Below are 16951 nucleotides of genomic sequence, written 5' to 3'. Positions count from 1 at the left end.
AGTTAAAGGGTCCAGAACTCAATAGTCTACACGTATTTATAGTATATAATAACTGCAGTACCTTTATTTGAAATCGAGTATTTTAACAGTCTGGTTTTGAAATTATACTAATAAAGGATGTTGGAAAGAATAGGCTACTTGTTCCACCCCTGATTCTAGATAGGCCTAGTTTTTATTTTTTCAAATTGAAGCATGTTGGACTGAATCGGTCCTTTATCTTGTTGATCTGTTTTTCTCCTAAATGCCTAGTTAAGTATTGTTGATAAAAAAGCATTCCTTGGAAAGTCTATTTTACAAAACGTATGGCACTTTGAAACTGAAGGCTATACCATATTTCGTATTATCAGAGGAATAAACAATATCTAAAGAACCAATATGTGAAATGTTGTGAAGCCTTAAAATAGTCACATGAATTTAGACATAGCTCTGTATACATTTCTACATTATTTTATATCAGTATAACTATTTGTGCGATATAAATGCGATAATAGGTGATATCATTATGATATTGTAATAGTTTTAAAACGGGAATGCGTTCTGACGTCATTTCCGGCGTCAGATGGACAGTAGTAGAAAAAAAAAATCTGGTTGCCATGAATTTCAGCTAGCTAGCCACCGAGAGCTGTCAATACACTCGAGTAAAACCATCCATGTCAAGACACAAGAAGGATTATCGAAGTGCTGTGCTGCTTCTGTGTACATATAGGGGTACACCAGCCCGCCTGCCGACCTGCTGCCAATCGGTAAGTAGCTAGCTTTGAGGCTGCGGTGCTAGCGAGCTAGCCGCCGCCGCTAGGTGGTTGCCTTGCTAACGATAGTGATGATATTTTCAGTGTTAGCTGTATTAAGTCTGGACAGTGGCTGGTGTCCATTCAGCCGCAGTAATAGGTCGCTTGTCTACGTTTGCAGTTGCAGTTGTGCTGTGTCAATATGCCGTTCCCGTTAGATCACAGACTAACGGTGGAGGGTAATATCGTAGTTGTCCATGTAGCCACATTAGCATATCAGTCGCTCCCTGTCGCCGTGTTTGTGTTGAGGGGGTGTAATTAGTCACCAGTGTCCATCTCAATCACTTTCGTCCCACTGTGAGGGTTTAGCAGCCTCGCTGTAACACTGCATAGACACGTTTGTCCTGATAAATGGTAATTGGTTACAGGTGCACTGGTTACATTGATGACAATAACAACTGACGCCTAATTGTTATAATAGTCTTGTGTATAACCTTTGAGGTTATCGCTCGTCTTAGCACCGATGACAATGTTTACATGTTTACCTTTCGTTCAGTGTCTCGTCATTTTACTTGGTTCCAAATGCAGTATGTTTCAAGCCATGAATGATAGTATGGGTTTGTTCATTCTTATGTGTTCCTTCAGATGCGTTCAAAGACCAGGCCAACTGACTGCTCATGCCTTTGTAACTATATGTTGTCATATACAGTATTTGTCACATTTTAATGTGTTATCTCATTCTTTTTTTATTGAGATCCAGCCGGCTCAGTGACTGAATCAGAAGACCGTGGCACCATTGTGTGCCATATAATTTCACAACCTGGGGATTTCTGAATTCAGGTATGTTTGTAATAGTGTTTCTGTGGTTAGAGTTTTCTTAGGGGAACTGGTTAGTTCAGGGGGTAAGAGCTGTGTATGTTTACTGTTTTTTTTTTTTTTTTATTTTGTTTTGTTTTTGTTTTTTGTTTTTTTTACTTTAAAAATTGATTTAATTGTGCAATAAAGGCTAAGCTGAACCTGCAGATCCCGATGCATCCCAATTCCTTGTTATTCCTGGTTATACTATGATGAATTATTTGCCTCATTCAAATATGTATCAGTTGCTATATGAAGTAGTGCTTCTGTTCATTTCACTTCAGCTTAATATGTCTAATTATTTTTTTATTGAAATGTTATCATTTACTCATGAAAATGGAAAGATAGTGTGGCAAACCTTGCTGTGAGTTAGAGGTTGAAGGCTTTGCTGCTTGCATGCTGTTCTTATTTTGTTTATCTGCCACCTAATTACTCCATGTCCCGTGTTATTTTTACAGAAGATGAACGGCCTGTCCATACGAGAGCTATGCTGCCTATTCTGCTGCCCCCCTTGTCCCAGTCGCATTGCAGCCAAATTGGCTTTCCTTCCCCCAGAGCCCACCTATGCCCTTCTCCCTGACCCAGATCCAGGTTCTGGTACTGGAACTGCATCTGGCTCTGGCTCTGGGGCTGCTCTGCCATCTCTTGGAGCCCCAGGACTGCGTTCCCGACTGGGTACCAGTAGTGTAGGTGACAGAGGAGGAGGTTGTGGTGGTGGTGGAGGCGGCGGAGGAGGAGGAGGGACTGGCGGAGGTGGCGGCAGTAGCAGTGGAGGTGGGGGCGAAGGCAGGTGGAAGCTGCATCTCACAGATAGAGCAGAGTTCCAGTATTCGCAAAGAGAGCTGGATGTGACGGACGTATTCCTGACCAGGTCCAGCCGAGGGAACAGGGTTGGCTGCATGTACATTCGCTGTGCCCCCAATGCCAGGTGGGACACGCAACTTGAGACTGATAGTACATCGACAAACACACCACGATACTCCATATGTTTGGAATATGTTTTGGAATCAAATAAAAACACATTCTGAGTCATACAACTCTACCACACATTTTTTTTCCATCAACTCGGTGCTTCCCAGTGTCCCTCCTTAACCACATTCTGCTGCTTAATCTTCTTCCTGCTTTGTTTGTCAGGTTTACTGTGCTGTTTTCCCACGGTAATGCTGTAGACCTTGGCCAGATGAGCAGCTTCTATATCGGCTTAGGCACACGCATCAACTGCAACATCTTCTCATATGATTACTCAGGCTATGGTGTTAGCACTGGCAAGCCCTCTGAGAAGAACCTCTACGCTGACATTGATGCTGCCTGGCATGCCCTGCGCTCTCGGTAAGCAGACGCTCTCTCACCAACAGCCATCAAATCAAAGCTAAACAATGCCTTTGTATCCAAACAGCTGTCACATGCTGAGCTCTGCATGAAGCTCAGCTGGTCATTTTTAGGCTTTGGAATGCTGGGCAAATTAGCATTTACACTTATATATAGCCATCATATGCTTATCATGTTCTTGTTCAGACTTTATGTATTGCTAACATGAAACTCAGAGCTAGTTGCTCCTCTGTGCTTGACTGTCAGGCTCACTGAAACTTGATAACTTGCATGTTGAAATGTACAGTTTTATGCTGCACATCAGTCCTTTGTTCAGACATTTTGTCCTGAAATCTGTGTCTCAGGTATGGCATCAGTCCTGAGAATATCATTCTATACGGTCAGAGCATTGGGACGGTGCCCACGGTAGACTTGGCATCACGGTTTGAGTGTGCTGCTGTGGTCCTCCACTCTCCTCTCACCTCCGGAATGAGAGTGGCCTTTCCTGACACCAAGAAAACATACTGCTTTGATGCCTTTCCTAAGTAAGTTTCTCAACAGAGAACTTATGAGTTTTATCTTAGTATTGTCAGTTTAAGGTTTATGAGATGTAACCTTAAAGACATGGAAATCAAGCATGTTTATGTTTGTGGCAAACACTAATACCGATGGGTGAAGTTAAAAGCCACCTGTGATGGGGGGCAGTGTCATTTAAAAACTGATGATTGCTCATATCTTTTTCCTTGTTCACACCCTTGCAAAATCCCAAATCCTGCAAATCTGTAATGTTTTAGCATTAGTGTTGTCTCTCCATAAAGACATCAGAAATGTTGCAATTTATTGTTCAACGTAAAAGTGTCCAGTCCAGCATTGCAAAGGTGTGAGGAGAGGTGGCTTCTACCTTTATGACCATCTTATATGGAGTTTGGGCAGGGTAGGAGCTTTATAGCATCATATAGAAGCAGTGTGGCACACCTAGTTCTTGTTCCTATTGAGCTGAAATGCACTTACTGTAAATCACCTTGGCCAAAAGTGTATCTTAAATGAATGATGAGACCCTTGAGATAACAGAAATTTTGTCTACTGTCAGAAATGATTCCATTTATATTTACCTGTTTAAGATTTCAGGTTATATTAGACCGCTGTGACAAGTGTTGTATGTCATTGAACAGGACTGCATTATAGCAATAACTGACATTCAAGATCTTGTTTATTTTTTATTTGGATCTCAATGGGTTGTTTATGTAGATTGTTACTCTCCCTGGGCTCCATATTTTTTCCAGCAAGTGTTATAAAGTAAAGTACCTTGATTTAAGTTTATTACATTTCCAGGATTAGCCAAAAATGTATCCTTCCATCTGGTTATTTTACTGGCAACCAATTTATCTATGAAACTGCTGAAAAATGCACTTCGTAGCATTTAGATGGATAGCAGTGAAAACTAGTAGTTAAGCAAAGCTGAAGGGATCTGCTGTTTTTGTCATAGAAGAAACTCTAATACTTTTTATGACTGTTTAAAACAACATCAGCGAATCTTCAGTTCAGTATTGAAAAAACAGATTGGACCTGTAATGTCACCTTTTAATTGAGCATCGTCAATATCACTGTTTTTCAATATTGATAATTAAAAATTTGATCTTTTGCTTAAAATTGATTAAATCCTACATTGTCATTTTCCCACTAGCATAGAGAAGGTGTCAAAGATCCCTTCTCCAGTGCTCATCATCCATGGTACAGAGGACGAGGTGATCGATTTTTCCCATGGCCTTGCCCTGTTTGAGCGCTGTCCCAAGGCTGTGGAGCCTCTCTGGGTGGAGGGAGCCGGTCACAACGACATTGAGCTTTACAGTCAGTACCTGGAGAGGCTACGGCGCTTCATCAACCAGGATCTGGCTGCACAGCATGCCTGAGAAACTACAGCCTCTCTGCATTAGTTTGAATGAGACTGTGTGCATGTGTGAGTGCGTATGTGAGTCTGAAAGAGGATGTCAGCATGTTTGTAGTGTTGCAATATTATTTTCACATCTGTGTGTCTTTGAAGCAGCACACCTTTTAGGTTAATATTCATCACAACCTACCTTCTGTTTCCTGTTTTCCAGGTGAGAATATTTTTAATCAATCATCACATGTATCCATCTGTATGGTGGACCGTGGTAAAATGCTGAAAACAAGAACTTCTCAAACATGGTTTTTAGTGTGTGGAAAAATGATAAATTGCAGCTTTAAAATGTGTTTAGTCAAATGAATTAAGAAGGAACAGCAGTGTGCTTTATCCAAAAAAGGCACACAGATGTAGTTTTTAAGTGTGACATGTACAAATCCTAGATATGAGCGATGAGCATATATTCATATCTCCATGGGCCTGTGATGCCTGAATAATGTGTGTGTGTTTGGGAGTGTGTGTGTGATCGAGGCAGTGCTGCAGGAAATGAAGGATATCCTGATGACTTGGACAGCTGTAAGTGGAGGAGGCTTCTGGAGACTTATCAATATTGGCGTATTTTGTGTGTGTCTGTGCACGCGTGTATGTATGAATACCTCCACAGCTTGACCAGATCTCTCTCTGATGGAAAAACACTGATCAAGCATCCTCCTCCTCCACTCCTTTTACGTTTACCTGTTAACGGACATCCATCTGACTTCCAGGGCATTCCCCAAGTAGTTGTCCAGCTAACACTAACCTACTCTGTTTGTGTGGTTTAGGGGGCCATCTCTTTTCCTTCGGTGTCAGTTACACCGGATACACAAGGACTAGTCTGGAATACTCTCATAGCTTGTATGGCTGCTGGGTGCCTCATCCTTTCCTCTTCATCATTTCTGACTCTGACAAGTTTACAGAATGGCCAGCTTCCACCTAATTTCCTGGCTATGCTGTAGCTTTAGCCTTTTGCTGTCCACACAATTGCAGCAACTTGCAGGGAATTATTTTTATTTCCCTGGTTTGCCCAGTCCCACATATTTTGAACAAGACCAATGGTGTTCTTGAAAAGGAAACAGGTCTGTGAGAACCAGACTGAGGATTTCTCTGGTTATGTCCATATTTGTTTGGCATTAATCAAACAGCTATAGAAGTGCAGTTTTGCACTTGTCATATTAGATGAGTTGTAGCCCTCCAGTGTTTACTGATGTGTGATATCTAAAGGTTGCAGACTGCACTAAGTAACACAAAGACGAGGTCAGATTTAAAAGGAATAGTTTGACATTTGGGAAATGTGTTTATTTGCTTTTTTTTACTTGTTGCTTGGCATGAGAGGCTGGTGCTTTGTTACCTCTGGACAGAGCCAGGCTAATTGTTTCCTCCATTTTCTGTCTTTATGCTAAGCTAACTGCCAGCTAGCTGTAACATGATCTTCAGCTAATTGTCTGCAAAAAAAATTTCCTAATGTCGAACTACTCCTTCAGGCCTGAAGCTCATTTGTCGAGGATTCCTGTGAATAATTTGTAGTCTCTTCTGGTGAACAGACCACTTTTAAGCTTGATGTTCTGGTTGGATTTGGAGGCTTTACAGGTATAACACGACAAAGTAGATAGTCACTTCAATGAACTCATTGTGTTTCATCATTATCATACTGATTAACCTCTAGTCTTACTACGAAGTTTATTTTCCAAGTCTTGCGCTAGTAGCACTCATGACCAGACTTAGACAGCCTCCTGTTCCTCGTCACATTTAGTACATGTTTTACGTTTTCATCTTGTTGTAATTGAACGTGATTATTGTATTGTAGGGTCATGGATTTTTTTTTTTTTGTTTCAGAAACATGCACATCAATGTAATGACTAACAATGTGATTCAGATCAGATGTAAGGGCGGGCTATCATGCTTAATATAGCTCTGTTCAACCTCTGTGGCCCTAAATGTACAGGAGCTCTCTTATGGGTGGCAGCACGCTTCATGTCTGACACAAGCCATATTTGAGCCTCTCACTGTTGGTGTGGTGCAGGTTCCACCACACACACCTTTGCACATCGCCACACACATAGACACTAACACAACATACACATGCAGACACACATAAGAGATGTACTGTTGCAGACAGTATATTTACACATTTATGTATATCAGATGAAGCATGACAAAAGCAGGTCTTAAGTTCAGCACTATTGTACAAAGCATCCAAAGTGTAATAAGGGTATAAAATGTAAATTTGTGTGTGTTCTTCATAATTATTGACAGGCCAGCATCAAGGATACTAACATCCTGGTTGAAAGTACTATGAATCCCTGTGTGTAGACCTGAAAATGTACTGCATTTCAGATCTGCTAGCCCACCAGTTTCAGTGATATTAGCTGTGTTTTGTTAAAGGGAACATGTACTGAACTAGCACTGACCTGATTTACTCCATTTTGGGAGTACAAGTGGGTCTTAGTAAGTGGTGGAAAGGGTTACCAATCACCACCTGTTTCCTTTCATCACTTTGAACAGGGAATCTTTCTCATCCTGTGCTTTATATCTATGATCTTTAAATAATGGAAATCTGTTACCATCTTGACCCAGGGATCTGAGCTGTCAGAAGAATTAGACTATTATTGCCTCTCTTTTGAAAGTAAAAGTAGGTCTTAGTTTATCCTGGACAGGTCATGTTATCAGGTAAACTACTGGACACACTTTTCATTCCTGGGGTTTGGTTCAAGAAATGGGGTAGAAACCTGCCGTTTTATTGATGTACCACTAATATATTGTATCCTCTGGCCCTGAATGTCTATTGATGGGGTTGGTTGAACAGTGAAAACTGTATGCATGTCTATTGTGTTTTGCTGAGCAAGTGACGGGGTGGGATGTTATCTCTATTATGTATTCTGTGTGAGGGTAAAGCTGAACTCATGGCATTGGAACATTGAAGCGCTTTAAAAAACAAAAACAAAAAAAAAACAAACGGGACATATATTTGAATTTTTTTATTGCCGATACTAACTGACGTATTGTTATGAGTTTTGTGCTAGAGTTTGAACGGGGCAATGGTGGGCGGGGGGCTAGACATTATTAGTGGGCTGTTTATATGGTTACTGTACTTACCTATTCTTTGTATTATGATTTGTAATTTTATTTTGCTTTTTTTTTTTTTTTTTGAACTGAGAAAATGATGTAATGAAATTCATGGGACTGAATCTTGACCTTTTTATGGACAACAAAATAAAAAGTTCACTTATGTACAAAAGTATGAAACTGATAAGTTGTATTTTTGTATAGTGTATGAAATAAGACCTGGTATCTCAGAAACTGTGTTATATTTGTGTACATAATGTCAAGCAATTTGGATGACATGACAAAATATGATGGAATTGGATTTTAGATAATAGGGTGTATGATCATTTAAAGGGAATGCAGATACTGCACATTAAATGTAGTTGGATAAATGTCAGATTTAAACACTTTGTAATCAGTATAAATGCAGACATAGAAACACTTTGGCAAAGTGTTCACGTTTTTTGACACCACATTTTCACATATACATATATCTTAATCCTTTCAAGTTATAGAAACCAAGTGGCTAAAACCTCCCATATTTATAAACAGGACTGATAGGACAAAAGGTCAGTAACAAAAGTGTTTGTATTAAGACATTTTTGGGCCTGGATTTCTCTCTTGTACCAGTTATGTTTAATGGGATGGACTGCCCTCTGCTGGCTGGTTGCATTTATTAACATTTTCTCTTAAGTGCCATGACACAGTAGTTAAATTACCTAGTGTGAACACTCAAACTCCTAATATATAGTACAATTAACAACAAGGAGCTTGTGCCATCTTTTAAAGCTTGACTCTGGTGTGTTCACAATGTTGCCAGTTGTGTTGATCCAAGAAAATGATGGCCAAGACTCAAGCAGCCTTTGCTAGCTGAGCTCAGCTGTTCACCGGCCAGGAAATAAACACAGCTTCAGCAGGCTGCCTCCATATGGCTCGGTGCAGGAGACTCACTCCAGTTTTTGGTCTGTCAGGGAGTCTGTGCCCTCCTAACAGAAAACATTGTCCTGGTGCTTTTCTGTGAACACAGTTCATCATCCATGTAGTTCACCACATGTGGCCTGTTTCAAACATCCCAAAAGCAACCTAATGCTGACCTGCATCCCATGTATGCTGTGGCGCTGACACTGGGGTTTAATCATCCTGTGGTTGAGCACAGTATTGAGAATTTCTCTGGACAAGATATACTATACACAAACTGGACAGAGTCTCATTGTTAAGATGCTTTTGGGAATTGTCTAGACAGGGATCAGTGTACAATAGGACCTTCTTAGAGTGGTTCATTGCATGAGTACCTAGAAAGATGTGCTTGTCCTTTCCCAGTCCCCAGCCATGTGTTATGTTTGATACCTGCAAAAGATAAAGACTCAGAGTGAGGAGATGAGAGGTGTGGACGACATTCTCAGATTCTTTACTTAACTGTAGCAATACCATAGTGTAAAAACAGAAGCACAAGACAAAGGGTTATGTTAATGTGAAATTCTAAAAGTGTATCTAGAGTAAAAGAATCAGAATGCAGAATGGACCCATTATGTTATATAATCAATACATATCCAGATAATATTCATATAGTTAAACTTTAAAAAATTTGAGTTGAGTTTGTGAAAAATCTGTGCTGACGTGTAACATTTAAAATATTCTACTGGAACCAGTTATCATTTGTCTATGTTGCAGTTGTGAACCGGTAGAACTACTCTGTTCACGTCTAATCTGATCTGCAACAAATGATTTTGAAGGCCACCAAAACCGGTTTGAGAGCTCTTTCTCCCCCCACCCACCCAATTCCCCGACAGACTGTGTCTTCCTTTTGGCATGCTTTCATTTTATGTATGTTTCCTTCTACCCACTCTCTGTGCTGTAAAGACATCTCAGTCAAGGCTCCCAGAGAGTTCAGCTGCTCCTCCAGTGCTATGATCCTCAGCCCGATGTATCCAGACGCCAGCAGCAACAACACAATCCTAGAAATACACACAATATCATCCTGAATGTCTTAGAAAGCGCAATTATAAAGCACAAAATGTGAGCACCAAGTCTATAGTGGAGCATACCGTACAGCCCTAACAACAGGATATCAGCAAACTGTATCCATGTATAGCCATAGAGAAAAAGTCACAAAAGTCAGTATACCAAACTTCATATGTGTATATTGGCTCTTCAGTGAATTCAGAATAAAACAAAAAACTTTTTTTAGAGGCAGCCTTTTGAGATGTACGACATTTTTGTCTTAATGAAATGCTTCAGGCTACAGAGCTTGATGTCAGGTTGCCTGGCAACCTGGCTAGAAAGAAAAGTTGCCAGTTCAAAGAAAAAAAAGTTTTCTTTTTTTTTTTAACATCAGTGTTTAAATGATTTTTTGGCATTAGTCTTTGAACTGCTTTCCATTAGGAGCAATGTTGGTCAAATGTTCATATATGATATATATATATATATCTGTATCTGTAGTTGTGAGAAACAATACTCACAGCACCATGTAGATGTTAAACAGAATACTGAGACTGCTGAATTCTCTAAATATGAAGAATCGTGCAACCATGTCGAAGAGCCTCCAAAACCATGATACAGCTAGTCGGGACAAAAAGCATCAAATGATTAGTTCGTGACACTGTACCCTATGCCTTATGGGTAAGTCAAACTGATTTTACAGTACTTGTGTGTGAGGGCTAACACATACCTCTGCTGTCTTCATCTATGAAGCTGCTTTGGCGACTGGCACTGAATGTCATGGGCCCTGAAAAGGTACAAATGTATAGAGTCTTGTTACATTGAAAGCTATTAAGCTTAGCAATGCAGTTGAATCGTATTCTCTCAAATAAAAAAGTGTAAATTAAGAACTAGTCATTACTGAAAACAGGAGGAAAAACTGGTAAACAAGTCTTAAAAAAAAAAACAAACAAACATTAACCAACATTACTCAATAACACACTTTTTCTGTCTCTTTTAGTTTTGTCTCACCGTCACTGGATATCGGAAGAAAACTGTCGTCAAGATTAATGCTGTTTTGTGTGCTCAGGCAATGATCTACGCTGTCCTCCAAACTGGAATAATTTAAGACCTGTAGACAAGGACAGGACCGCTACAGCGTGAAGTCATTGTCATCATACCACATGTTCACTCAGCCTCTAAAAAGTCACTGCAATTCCTGTTTTTGTGCAGCAAACCTACCGCTTCAACATCTGCTTCATTCTCTGCAGAGGAGAGATGAGGACTGTCCCCCTGCTTTAGACAAGCACAGAAAACATGGATGAAAAAAAGGCTTCTGTTTGAGATATGAGTCTTAATCTGCAGGCAGGTCATGGTACCTGTGCATGTGAGCAGACACTCTGGAGGAGTTTGTAACACATCTCACGGTTCCTCAAAGACACAAATGTATACTGAGAGAGGAAAAACAAGTAAGAGAGGGTTAAACCCGTTGCTTAAAGAAATCAATTTAAAAAAAAATCAATTAAAAATTTTAGCTTGACAAGCTGCTAGATTCACTTTATCAACAACTTCATTGGTCAGTGTCACATACAAGAGCATTTATGGTTTAATCTAGTTTAGTTTGAGCTACACAAAATACCGAACAGCGAAACATACAGAGCAACACACATCACAAATAGCAGTTCAATAGAAATATGACTGATCCTGCTTAAAAACACTTACAACCTGATTTTAAATGACCCCACTAATGATCTATTTTAAGTTCTGTGGGTAAGAAGTTTAACAACATAGAAGGAAGTGCTTTTAAAGCAGGTTTTTGTACTGTAATTCCCTACAGATGCACCCTGGATTTCTGAGCCACGAATCCAGGGAGGCTTCACAATGTCACTGAGCACACCATGGCCCTGATTATGTGGGCATTCAAGTTAAGTATGAACAAATTCAGTTTTACTGCCTTCCTACCCAGCATTTTAACTGTGCAATTATACTACACATCTGTACCTCGATAATGCAGTTAAGTCAATGTATATATTTCTATAGTGTACTATTGTTAAAAAGGTTGTAGTCTGACCTTCTCTCTATCAGCAGTTTGAATAGACAACATGGACAAGGCTGTGTTATGTTTCTTCACCTTCCTGACACTGGCTGCAGGAATCACCACCTGCAATGTGTTGAGAAAATCCTTGAGTCTTGTTGCTTTCACAGTCACAAGTAAAGAGGACATTACAGTTTTATTACAATTAGCACAATGTTCTCAAGTTATATATATATATATATATAAATAAAATTTAATTTATTTTTTACTGTATCAAGGTGTTATTTGACAGTAAAATAGTTTCCATTTACACACTTAGTCCATATTATGATTTAAAAGCCTGATTCCTAAAGATTAATTTTGATTATATCTAATTTTAATGTCCTGGGACACGTGAGCTCAAAATGTTATTCTGCCAAAGCTGTTACTAGAAAATTAAAACCGGATTCGCTTAAATGACCTGAAATATGCTCCTGCTGTTATGACAGGTCAGCGTTAATTTTGCCGGTGTGAACTAGGTTGCAGCTTACCTTGGTGTCTTTGAGCAGAACGGACGAGTAGAAGCATACATGGTGTTCAGAAACAAAGAGTTTTCCATGATACAGCACCTCTTTTTGCAAAGCACAGATGAAGGCTGTGAGACAGAGACACACATATATAAACTATTTCAGATTAGGTTAGTTTATCTAATAATGAATTAAAAAAAAAAAAAAAAAAAAAAAAAAAGCCAAACTCCTGCAGTGTCACATAGACAAAAGGGACCTCATTTAGTGGGGACCAGCTTGGCAAAAACAGTATTACGCAGTTGACAGCAAAGGCATCAGGGACAAAGTGGAAAAAGACACATTTCCATAATCAATATCAAGGAATAAGTAACAGACTGTGGACCTCAGCTGGACTCACTTTGCGTCAGGTTCTCGCCCTCGGGAATATCTTGGAACAGTTTGTGAAAGGTTTTACTATGCTTCTGTAGGTTCTGCAGGGAGAAAATAGTTAAAGTAAGTGTGAACATGAACGCAAACATTACAGCAGCAGGCAGGGGCAGCTAAACAATGAGCTAAAATAAGTAATAAATAATTATGGATCACATTGTTTTCACAGCGATTTTATACTTTGTGATTATGAAAATACTCATATTTTGCTTTAATTCTCTCTGTGCAGCAAAGGATAAAAATCAGCCGACTTACATGATTGCTAAAGACCTCATCTGATCTCTCAAGGCTGTCCTCGCTTATAATCTGTTCCCTGAGGAAACAAAGAGCTCAAATGCACCATAATAACACATATGGGATGTTATAAGAAATATAGGTACAAGTTTAAGATTTCAAGCTGCCTCCTACTCTGTAATTTTTTTTTTTAAACCCAGTTTAGTGTTGTAGTCTACCTGAAGGACATGTTGGAGTTGAGCCTTTGATTAAGCTCCTGGATCTCTAGTCGTCCGTTGTCCAGACTGGAGCTGTGTTTAGATTTTTTACTGCCAAACCAACCAGTGCCTCTTCTTACGCCAACTCCATCCACAGAGCTGTCATGACAGAGCAGGAAATAAATGTTGACACTGACAGTCCAACTTTAATATGACACACAAATAATAATAATACTAAATCATCCATCCAAAGATCTGTTATCCAGCATCAGCGGTTTAACACCACTGCTGATGACTGATGACCACAGAGCTAATAGGAGTGAATATATCCTTCTTGTTTATTTGTGAATCCAATTTAATATCTCTGGTAATTTGAAGGATAAAATGTAAACCAGTTACAGTCTTCTTGGGCTACCTTTTTGGAAAGTGTGCCCATAATGGACTGGGGATTGGTGCTTAGCCTCTGGGCAACACCAGAGATCTCTGGGGATTTCACTTTTATAAACCAATAGCTCCAAAAACTGGTGGCACAACAAGGAAACATTGCACACCAGGTGGGCATCATGTCCAGTTGTAAAAGATTAATTCTGTTATGCTTCTTTCAACTAAATGATCCATGGGTATGAATAAGTCAGCTATTTAAAAAACAAAAAACAAAACTGTAATTATGAGCAAATAAAATAAGTACAATACTTACAAAGTGCTGTCCAGAGAAATTTTCCTGGCTTTGAAACTCATGATGGAAAATAAACACTTCCAACTCATACACATTCACACTTTTCCACAATTGCAGTGCAAGACTATATCTTAATCCCTTCAGCCACTGAAACACTGTGTCTGTGGGTTTTTTGGTTTCCTTTTCCTTAAGGTAACTTCAAAGCAGTAAGAAGCAGGTGAGACATGATGGTAATGACCGCCTACTTTTAGGATTGGTTTCTTATTGTTAAACCAACCAATCAGCTGTGAGAAGTGGGAGCTTTCTCTTCAGCCAACCAATGAATCAAAGACCAGATTTTCCACACTGCTTCTGTGCTCCATGGAAACAGTTGCTATGCGTGGCACTGCTACCATGACCTTTTGACACCTACTCACAAACACGTGTATAAACACACACACAGTCCTGTTTCTGTCACTTCAGGGGACTTTACTTTGAATCACACTCATGTAATGGAGACCTCTAACCCTAAACCTAATTCTAGACTGAACCCAAAAATCAAGTCTTAACACTCAAACAGTCCTTTGAAGTTCTAAGGACCAGCCGAAGTGTCCCTAAAACACTGTATTCATCTAAAATGTGGCCACAGAATCATAGAAAGACCTGTACACATACACACACATACAGTACTACGTGTTTAAAACATTAACGTCACACACTGTCTCCTGACATACAACCTGCTTAGCCTGCACAGATAGACATCAGAGAACAACTGATGACAGCAGCAACAGATAGATAGTGTAACAGATCTGTACAGACAAAATTGGTTTACCCAGGCTTTTCATCATTGCTCACGCAAAAAAAAAAGAGCAGACAGAAAGTGCAAATCCCCATAACTAATAATAAATAAATACATTCAAGACTGGATTTCCACTATTTACACTGTGGTGTCACTACTTTTAATTACCTAGAGGTTGAGTCCTGGCAACTGGACTTCTAGTTTTTAGGTCAAAACAGTTCACAAGTAGCTTTATCAGTCTGAGGGAAAGCTGGTATGAAACCTCCAATTTATCTTTCAGGTTGGTTTCACTCCACCTCTAGGCCCCGTAGGCTCATTAGGTGAGCTGTGTAAATGGGGTGAGAGTTGTTAGAGCCACACTCCTGAGTTGGTTTCACGTCACACCTGGCCTGAATAGGCTTGTTAGGTGAACAAAAGGAGTGAGCTCAGGTGAGGGTCGTTAGGATCTAATGGTGGACTCATGTGAACCCTCTGATTCACCAGCTGGCTGCAGAGTGTGTCCTCCCTGGAAGACATTTGGTGTCATTCCCTATGTAGCAGGTGTTTCAGAGAAGCTTAAAAGGATTTTTGGGAAACATCAGATACTAGTTGATTTCAGACCCACCAACACACTGAGACAGAAATAAGTAAAATTAGCGAACACTTGTACTCAATATAGTATATGATACTTATTTTTTTGCAATTGCGGTATGTATACATAGAACAGTGTCAGAGGTTATTTAGGCAGAAGGTTATTTAACTAAAATATTTAGACCAGGACACTGTTCCGTGTGCAGATGATTGTGCTGTCAAACCACACATGATTATATAATCGCACTGTGTGATTCCAGATGTTCCTTTTATACTCACCTTCCCTCTATCACCTTTTTCTCTGTATGCAGTCCAGCGTGCTGTGCTGAACCTTGCCTTCATGAAATGAAATAAAGGCATTGACAGATGTAACAACTATATAGTTATGTCTTTTTCAAAGTACAAACATTTAACAAACATCTGTTTGGGTTGCTGGTAATGTTTAATGTAAAATGGTAACGTGAAACTATTCTAATGAATCAGTATATGACCACAAAACATTTTTGCAATAAGTTGGTATATACTTGGCTTTTCTCCAGCTACAGTGATAATGATTTCATTTTCAGGTAATCACTGTAGTCAGTAGCTGTTTGGACCTTTATGACTTTGACCTTATTGACTCCCCTTTGCGTGTCGTATGAATCGTCACCATGTGAGACCATGAGAGAGAAAGCAAAACTAAAGCTCTATTATAAAGGTGAACAACGTTCATAATGAAGGTCTGTAACTACAGTTGAAGGTGTAAAATTACTGGGCCTGTCTCAACACATCTCAACAAGGAAATACGATAGATTAGAACCATGAAAGCATTCAAAACACTATTCATGAATTATCTCATGACTGAAAAAGGGACACTCCTCCCCGTCTTATTTTTCTTCCTGTTCTTACCCAATGTATTGACAATATATATAAAAAACAGGTTGGCTTTCTCAGAGATTTCGAGCAACTAGTCAATTATGCAGCAATAAGGAATAATAAGTACTCTTCTTCATGTGCAGCAGCTGTTCATATCAACAAACAGATCAGTCTGAAACAATGAGTGTGGTTCGTGTGACAGTATCACACGCAAAGGCCTCTTCAGTATCTTGCATCTGGTACGAGTCAGGCACATGTACAACTATGCTGAGATCAGATGTATCCAAGTTATGCTATTTCTGATTACATCTGCTAATGTTTGGGTGTGTGACCCGGTGAATTGAAAACACACACCACACATCAGTTATGCAAAGACCAACATTTCCTCTAGTTTCATAATTGTAAGAATAGAATTGATTTTGATGTTTCTAGTTCAAAGATATTTGGCTTTGACTGAATAAAAGACAGCTGTAGCGTTTATGTCAATGCAGTTGTAATTTTGACTGGAATTTTTCTGAAAGGTCAAATATATCTGATGTAAGACAAAAATGCCTGAAGACCAAATCTGTACTTTATGCCCTACATCAGACAAATATCATTGTCCAGTGTAATTATACCTGAATTTAATGTTATATTAACAATCCGCAATTTTTATAATTGTGTTCCTCCACACCAGTGTAAAAACATAACACTTGAGGTGGAGTTTCTGGCTCCAGAAAAAAAGCCAAAGTTGACTTAACTTTCAAAACTCCAGCTGTCATCGTGTGTGAAGTGTATAGTAAAAGTTGGCCATTGTGTAGGAGAGTGCATTTTACCTTAGAGTTACTTTGGTTCCACCTAGTGGATGAGGAATGAAGAACACAACAGGACAAAACCCCACAGAAACAAAGCAGCTCATTGTGC

At 39.4% G+C, this 16951-nt stretch overlaps 2 protein-coding genes across 2 annotated transcripts; one reads left to right on the top strand and one right to left on the bottom strand.

The window, feature by feature from the left end:
- Positions 1–560: 560 nt before the first annotated feature.
- On the top strand, positions 561–7744 carry LOC113134702 (alpha/beta hydrolase domain-containing protein 17A-like). The gene is made up of 6 exons (XM_026314187.1): positions 561–743; positions 1483–1568; positions 2042–2511; positions 2718–2912; positions 3257–3436; positions 4576–7744. Exons 3-6 carry the CDS (start codon positions 2045–2047, stop codon positions 4799–4801), a joined length of 1068 nt encoding a protein of 355 aa, XP_026169972.1. The 5' UTR covers positions 561–743; positions 1483–1568; positions 2042–2044; the 3' UTR covers positions 4802–7744.
- Positions 7745–10309: 2565 nt separating this feature from the next.
- LOC113134146 (GRAM domain-containing protein 2A-like) lies at positions 10310–13986 on the bottom strand. The gene is made up of 11 exons (XM_026313385.1): positions 13867–13986; positions 13191–13328; positions 12994–13051; positions 12710–12782; positions 12337–12440; positions 11843–11932; positions 11151–11222; positions 11014–11067; positions 10804–10903; positions 10523–10579; positions 10310–10413 (listed from the first exon to the last, which is right to left on the bottom strand). The coding sequence occupies exons 1-11, from the start codon at positions 13938–13940 to the stop codon at positions 10310–10312; spliced, it is 924 nt and encodes a 307-aa protein (XP_026169170.1). The 5' UTR covers positions 13941–13986.
- Between the last annotated feature and the right edge of the window lie 2965 nt (positions 13987–16951).

Source organism: Mastacembelus armatus, chromosome 17, assembly GCF_900324485.2.
Source record: "Mastacembelus armatus chromosome 17, fMasArm1.2, whole genome shotgun sequence".
Lineage (NCBI taxonomy): Eukaryota > Metazoa > Chordata > Actinopteri > Synbranchiformes > Mastacembelidae > Mastacembelus > Mastacembelus armatus.
The sequence above is the reverse complement of the archived record's forward strand: the minus strand, read 5'-3'. Positions and strand labels throughout refer to the sequence as shown.

Excerpts from the sequence above, each read along its gene's own strand:
- LOC113134702 (XM_026314187.1), top strand. The coding sequence starts at position 2,045 with ATGAACGGCCTGTCCATACGAGAGCTATGCTGCCTATTCTGCTGCCCC. Across the intron at positions 2,512-2,717 it reads CGCTGTGCCCCCAATGCCAG|GTTTACTGTGCTGTTTTCCC; the intron begins GTGGGACACGCA and ends TTTGTTTGTCAG. Across the intron at positions 2,913-3,256 it reads TGGCATGCCCTGCGCTCTCG|GTATGGCATCAGTCCTGAGA; the intron begins GTAAGCAGACGC and ends TCTGTGTCTCAG.
- LOC113134146 (XM_026313385.1), bottom strand. The coding sequence starts at position 13,940 with ATGTGTATGAGTTGGAAGTGTTTATTTTCCATCATGAGTTTCAAAGCC. Across the intron at positions 11,068-11,150 it reads GTGTCTGCTCACATGCACAG|CAGGGGGACAGTCCTCATCT; the intron begins GTACCATGACCT and ends GCTTGTCTAAAG. Across the intron at positions 10,580-10,803 it reads TCTTCCGATATCCAGTGACG|GGCCCATGACATTCAGTGCC; the intron begins GTGAGACAAAAC and ends GTACCTTTTCAG.